A 7,452-nucleotide genomic window follows, 5' to 3' on the forward strand; every position below is an offset into this window, starting at 1 on the left:
AGAGCTGCTCCCGACAACGCCAACGATTGCTCGTCGTGCCCCGAGGGCACCTACAGCGGCGCCGGCGCGTCGTCGTGCGCGGCCTGCGACGCGGGCACGTTCGCGGCGGGCGAGGGCAACAGCGCGTGCGAGGTCTGCGCCGCGGGGTCCTACGTCGTCGAGGCCCAGCAGGGCGCCTGCCTGCCCTGCGCGGCGGGCAAGTACAACGACGACGCCGGCACCGACGCGTCGAACCACGACGAGAGCGCCGACTGCCTGAGCTGCGACGCGGGCAAGTTCAGCGAGGACGCCGGGTCGACGGCGTGCGACGACTGCGGCGCGGGCACCTTCGCGAGCGGCGTGGGCAACAGCGACTGCAACGTGTGCTACGCGGGCACCTACAGCCTCGGCGCCGCGGCGACGTGCACGCACTGCCCGGCGCAGACGTCCCTCGCGGACGAGGGCACCGCGGCGTCCGCGCACGACTCCGAGGACGACTGCCTGGGCTGCGGCGAAGGCCTCTGGTGCGCCAGCGGCGGCTGCCACGAGTGCACGGACTGCGAGCTCTACACGAACGAGAACCACGAGCCCACGTTCGCCGTCGGCGACGCGACGCTGGACTTGGGCGCCGTCGACGAGAACGGCGGCTTCGCCATCATCGGCGAGCTGGGCGCGTCGGACATCGAGAACGACTACCTGGACTACGTGATCACGGCCGGCGACGACGCGGGCCTCTTCAGCGCCGCGAACAACATCCTCTACGTCGTCGCCGACGCCGGTCTGGATTTCGAGACGGCGACGAGCTACACGCTGACCATCGAGGCGACGGAGGCGTACACGACGGAGCAGTACTCCGCGACCGTGACGGTGCTCGTGACCGTCAACGACGTCAACGACATCGCCATGACGGCCGCGTCGCCGTCGACGCTCTCGGTGATCGGCGGCGAGGCCGTCGTCATCACGGGCGCGAACCTCGGGCCCTACGGCGACGCCGCGGGCGTCGACGTGACCATGACCTACGGCAACGGCGCCGACGGCGCGACCTACTACGCCTACGGCTGCTTCGTGACGACGCCGGGCACGGAGATCACGTGCTCCACGGACGAGGGCGTCGGCGCGCTCCACTCCTGGACCGTGACCATCGCGGCGCCCGGCGCGACGACGTGGACGGCGACGGGCGCGTTCACGACGTCCTACGCGGCGCCGACGCTGGCCTCCGTGACGACGTCCTACGCGGCGCCGACGCTGGCCTCCGTGACGACGACCGCGGACCTCGCGACGGCCGGCGGCGAGGCCGTCGCGCTCGGCGGCTCCGAGTTCGGCCCGCGGTGCGACAGCTACTGCGGAGAAGGAGAGAAGCCCTGCGGCGGCGCGTGCGTCGAAACGTCCGCGACCTGCGCGAGCGCGCCGGCCGACGACGCGCTCTGCGGGGCGTGGCTCGCGGACACGGTCCGCGTGTTCTACGCCGCGGACGCCGACGACCTGGGCTCGTCCTGGGCCTGCGCGTCCGTCGACGTGTCGTCGTCGGACGGGGGCGAGCTCACGTGCGTGACGGGCGCGGGCTACGGCACCGCGGGCTACTGGGTCGTGCTCGTCGGGTCGCCGGGCGCGAACGCGGCGTACACGTACCGAACGGAGGACTTGCACGACGCCACCGTGTCCTACGCGGCGCCGAGCATCTCGGGCATCGCGACGGCCGACGGCACGGCCATCACCATGCTACCCACGATCGGCGGCACGACCATGGTCGTCGCGGGCGCGAACTTCGGCGCCGCCGACGACCTCGCGTCCGTGTCCGTCGACATGCACGCGAACCAGGGCGACGGCGACGGATGGGTCGACCTCGAGGACTGCGCCATCACCGTGGACCACACGGAGATCACGTGCGTCCTCCCGGAGCGCGGCGGCGTCGACTATCACTGGCGCGCGACGCGCGCGGGCCTGACGAGCGACGCTTCTACCGTGCTCACGAAATACGCCCCGCCGACGGTCACGGGCGTGAGCGGCGCGCTCACGATTTCGTCGACGGCGGGCGGCGCGACGATCTACGTCCACGGCGACAACTTTGGCTTGACGTGGATGGAGTCGTCGTTCACCTACGGCCCTTTGCCCGACGCGGACCTCTACTCGGGCACCTGCTCCGTCACGGTGAAGCACGAGCGCGCGGCCTGCACGACGGGCCCGGGCACGGGCTCCGGCCACGCGCTCAAGTTCACGCTCTGGGGCCAGGAGTCCGTCGTCTTCGACGCGGGCGTCGGCTACGGCACGCCGTACATCACCTTCTACGAGAACTTCTACTCGAGCGACCCGGACCGCGACGGCTTCCTCACGGCGGGCGGCGAGAAGATCGTCGTGCACGGCGGCAACTTCGGCGCCGACGACTCCAAGATCGACGCGGTCACGTTCGGGCCCAGCGGCTACGAGTACCAGACCTGCGACGTCGACGGCGCCTACGGCGCGCCGGGCTGCGGCTGCGTCGTCGCGTTGGACCACGAGGCGCTGGAGTGCAACACGACGGCGGCCGTGGGCATGAACCACCAGTGGAAGGTCATCATCGACGGCCAGCACTCGACGACGCCGTCGACGAAGACGCAGCCGCCGTCCGTGGACGCGATCGTGATCGTCGGCAACGAGAGCGTCGCGGCCGTCGCGGCCGTCGGCGGCGGCGAGGTCGTGCTGATTCTGGGTGCGAACTTTGGCGCGGAGCAGGACAAGGTCGAGGGCGTCAGTTACGGGCCGAGCGGCGCGGAGTACGCCGCGCGCAACTGCACGCTCCTCGGCGACGGCGCGCTCGAGTGCCTGACGTCGCCGGGCATCGGCGAGGAGCTCTCCTTCACGGTGGTCGTCGCGGACCAAGCGTCCGAGCCCGGCGGCGTGTTGAGCTACGCGGCGCCGGAGATCTTCGCCATCGCGCCCGGCGACATCCTGACGACGCTCGACGTCGACGACGCGTGCCGGAGCCTCACGCTCAAGGTGCCCGAATCCGCGGGCGCGCTCGAGATCATCACCGTGTGCTCGGGCGGCTACCCGTCCTACATCGGCAACACGACTGCCGACGCGCTCTACATCTCCGACCTGCCGCCGCCCATGAACCAGACGCCGATGATCACCATGATCTGCGCGGTCGTCCTCGTCGGCGGCTTGTGTTACCTGCTCAAGAAGCGCAATCTCCAGCAACCACCCATGCGGCGGCGTGCGCGATTGCAGATCTTCTTCAGGCCCCTCATGGGCGAGTTGATCACGCTCGACGTCGAGCCCTGGGACACGATCGACAACGTGAAGCGGAAGATCCACGACGAGACGGGCATCCCGCCGGACCAGCGCCTTGGCTTCTCGGGCAAGCCGCTCCAGGACGGCCGCAAGCTGTCGGACTACGACGTCCAGGAGGCGTCGACGCTGTACAGCATGCTCTCCCTGTGCGGTGGCTCAGAGGACAAGGTCGACTTTACTTTTCGGCGCGGTGACGCACCGTGGCAGCCGCCGAGTGGTCCCGGGTCGTCAAACGGAGGCAGCGGTGTCGTCGAGCTCAACAGCGGCGGCGGCGAGTTCATCGAGGGCGACGTGCTCTGGGCCAAGGGCGTCGTCGTCCAGGTGTCCAAGCCGCTCGGCGAGCACGCGCTCGGTTCGAACGTCTGCGAGCTCTCGAAGACCGACGACGTCAAGTTCGCGGCGCCCCCCGGCGGCGGCCGGGAGTGCGGCGGCGGCGAGTTCATCGAGGGCGACGTGCTCTGGGCCAAGGGCGTCGTCGTCCAGGTGTCCAAGCCGCTCGGCGAGCACGCGCTCGGTTCGAACGTCTGCGAGCTCTCGAAGACCGACGACGTCAAGTTCGCGGCGCCCCCCGGCGGCGGCCGGGAGTGCGGCGGCGGCGAGTTCATCGAGGGCGACGTGCTCTGGGCCAAGGGCGTCGTCGTCCAGGTGTCCAAGCCGCTCGGCGAGCACGCGCTCGGTTCGAACGTCTGCGAGCTCTCGAAGACCGACGACGTCAAGTTCGCGGCGCCCCCCGGCGGCGGCCGGGAGTGCGGCGGCGGCGAGTTCATCGCGCGCGTCGAGTCCCTGGGCACGTACCAGGGCCGCGCGCGCGACGGCCGCGGCCTCGACTCGACGAACGGCTGCGCGGTCATCGCGCCAATCATCTGCTACAAGCACATCATGTCCACGGCGCCGCACGGCGCGTCCAACGCCGAGGTCGCGCGCGTCGTCGACGCCGATGTGCTGCCGATCCTCGCCGGCGTCCGCGCGAAGCACCGCCTCGGCGCCGGCGCGTTCGTCATCCCCGCCGACGCCCACAACTACCTCTACCATGCGGGCATGATCAACCGCGACATGTTCGTCGGCGTCATGGGCGGCAGCGCCCTGTCCGAGACGCACATGGGCAATTTCCTCGAGGCCTTCGAGGCCATCGCGCGCGACAAGCGCGCGGCCTGCGCCCTCTTCTTCAACGAGCACGTGACGTGCATCCTCCGCGTCGACGGCGAGTACCACTTCATCGACACCATGCCCGGCGAGAACGGCATGGGCACGCGCACCTGCTGCGCCGACGTCAGCGTCCTCCGCACCCACCTGGACCGCTACGTCACGAAGAAGCTCCAGGCCAAGGGCGACCGGGTCTGCGCGGGGCCCTTCCACGAGCACCAGGCGGAATCCGACGCCCGAACCTTCCAGGCCTTCCTCTGGTGCAACAAGCCCGTCGAGGCCGAGCGCTGCGAGGCCGAGTTCCGCGATGCCGCGCGCAAGCGCAAGGCCGAGAGCGAGGCCGCGCACAAGGCCGCGCTCAAGGCCGACCGCCGCGAGGCCGAGCGCAAGGAGGCCGAGCGCAAGGAGGCCGCGCGCAATTCCAAGGCCGAGCGCAGCAAGGCCAAGCGCAAGGCCAAGAACGCGGGCAGGGCCGCGCGCAAGGCCGAGCTCTGCGAGGCCGCGTGCGTCGAGGCCGAGCTCTGCGAGGCCGCGCGCGTCGAGGCCGCGCGCGTCAAGGCCGAGAGCAAGGCCAAGGCCGAGAGCAAGGCCAAGGCCGAGGCCGAGAGCGAGGCCAAGGCCGAGAGCGAGGCCGCGCTCAATGCCGCGCGCGTCGAGGCCACGTACACGCCTGTCGGCGACTGCGTCAAGAGTGAGAAGCGCGAGCGCGCGGAGCGCGAGCGCGCGGAGCGCGAGCGCGAGGCGGTCCTCGCGAAGATGCAGGACGAGAACCGCACGCTCAAGAAGGACCTCGCCGCGGCGTCCAAGGACGACGCCAAGACCGCGACGAAGGTCGTCAAGGAGAAGGGCTTCGCCAATGTCTTCTCGTCCTCGAGCAAGACCGTCGCGCACCGCGGCTCCGTCAAGAAGCTCTCGGCGGTCATGCAGCGCACCCGTCGGGTCCGGTCCGCGCCCCGCGACCTCACCTTGCTCCCCGCGATCCTCGAAGAAGACGAGTTCTGCGGGAGCGTCGAGTTCACGCCCCTCCACTTCGAGGCGCCCGCGGTGCTCGAATCCGAGTGGCGGGTCGTGCTCCGGCGTCGCGTGGCCCTTGGGACGCGCGTCCGCGGCCGCGTCGCGCGGCGGCGGCTGGGCCACCCCAAGAACGACGCCGGCGGCGCCGCCGCGCACGCCGTCGGCTACGGCCGCTTCGCGGTCCTCGGCGACGACGACACGGACGAGGATGAGGACGTCGACTGCGAGGAGGGCGAGAAGAAGAAGCCCGCGAAGCGCGCGAAGAAGCCCACGAAGAAGCCCGCGAAGAAGCCCGCGAAGGCCAAGGCCGGCAAGCCCAACAAGGCCACGGAGCTGACGGAGGAGCTGCGCTGCGCGCGCGCGGCGCCGCGCGCGGCGGCGCGCAAAGCCGAGAAGGCGGCCAGGGGGGCGCCCCCGGCCGGCCTCACGAAGGCGCGCGCCCGGCTCGAGAAGGCCAAGGCGAAGGCGGCGAAGGCGGCCGCCGAGGCGGCCGCCAAGGCGAAGGAGGACGACGACGCGAAGGAGGACGATGACGCGATCAACGAGGCGATCAACGAGGCGATCAACGAGGCGATCATCGAGGGCTCGGCCTCGGCGGCGCCCAAGGTCGACCTTTCTTGCTCCCTCTTCCTTGCGCCCGTGGCGTGCTTCCTGGCATGCTTACTGGCAATCGTCGTGCCGAAGCTCGTCTCCGTCTTCTCCGTCGACGTCAGGACCCTCACGGGCAAGTTGATCACGCTCGAGGTCGAGCCCTGGGACACGATCGCGAGCGTGAAGCGGAAGATCCAGGACAAGACGGGCACCCCGCCGGACCAGCAGCGCCTTAGCTTCTCGGGCAAGTGGCTCCAGGACGGCCGCAAGCTGTCGGACTACAACGTCCAGAATGGGTCGATGCTCCACATGGGCCTCCCTCTCCGCGGTGGCATGCAGCCGCTGTTGTTCGGCTTCGCCGCGCCCCCCACGCCGCGGGTCCAGCCGCGCGTGGAGATCATCGAACACCGTGGATCGCCTGCACAACAAGAGTACAACGCAGCCCGCGGCTACGCCGACGGAGCGACCTCGACCTTCCACATGAGAGCCGCACCGGTGAAAGAAATTTTTTTCATCATTTCTGTCAGATTGACCGGGGTATACTGTGCTACGCCGATCCGCATGGACCTGTGCTACGCCGACGACGGCTCGGAGGTGAGCGCCCAGGACGCGACGACCCTCAAAATCCTCGGCGACGGCCGCAAGCAGTGCGTCGTGCCCGCGGGGGGGGTGGTGAAAATACGCTACCGCTACAACCTCCTATCGAAGAAGAGAGACAACCGCGCATTCTGCGTCAAGATTTCGGGAGGACCCATCGTGCCCGCGTTCACCGGCCCCTGCACTGTTCTGACCGAGACCAAAATCCCGACCGAGACCAAAATCCCGACCAACGCCCTGGAGGTTATTCGCAGTCGGACCATGGCCGCCGCGGCCGCCACCAAGGCGGCGGCCGCCGCCGCCGCCGCCGACGAGCCGCCCGCCGCCGACGAGCCGCCCGCCGCCGCCGCCGCCGACGAGCCGCCCGCCGCCGACGAGCCGGAGCCGGAGCCGGAGCCGGAGCGAGCCGCCGCCGAGCCGGCCGCCGCCGCCGAGCCGGCCGCCGCCGCCGAGCCGGCCGCCGCCGCCGCCGAGCCGGCCGCCGCCGAGCCGGCCGCCGACGAGCCGACCGCCGCCGCCGACGAGCCAGCCGAGCCGCCGGCGCGGGGCCGGAGCCGGAGCCAGAGCCGGAGCCAGAGCCCGCCGCCGGCGCGGAGCCGGAGCCGGAGCCGGAGCCAGAGCCCGCCGCCGGCGCGGAGCCGGAGCCAGAGCCCGCCGCCGGCGCGGAGCCGGAGCCGGAGCCCGCCGCCGGCGCGGAGCCGGAGCCGGAGCCCGCCGCTCGACGCGGACGTCGCGCCGTGCGTCGAGGAGACTCAGCACCTCCTCCACTTTGCGCTGCTCCAGCTCCGCGCCGAGTACGCCGAGATCGTCGCGCCCGACGACCCGACGGGCGTCGACGACGCCTCAGGCGCGGGCCGC

General features: G+C 71.1%; 1 protein-coding gene across 1 annotated transcript; it reads left to right on the plus strand.

Annotated features, from left to right (window-relative positions):
- Nucleotides 1–3,309: 3,309 nt before the first annotated feature.
- AURANDRAFT_17170 (hypothetical protein) lies at nt 3,310–6,336 on the plus strand (the record flags this gene model as incomplete). Its single annotated transcript, XM_009043956.1, has 2 exons — nt 3,310–3,417; nt 6,091–6,336. Coding segments are annotated over 2 exons (354 nt in total), but the record flags the coding sequence as incomplete, so codon positions are not given.
- Nucleotides 6,337–7,452: the final 1,116 nt, after the last annotated feature.

This window comes from Aureococcus anophagefferens (genome assembly GCF_000186865.1).
Source record: "Aureococcus anophagefferens unplaced genomic scaffold AURANscaffold_89, whole genome shotgun sequence".
NCBI lineage: Eukaryota > Pelagophyceae > Pelagomonadales > Pelagomonadaceae > Aureococcus > Aureococcus anophagefferens.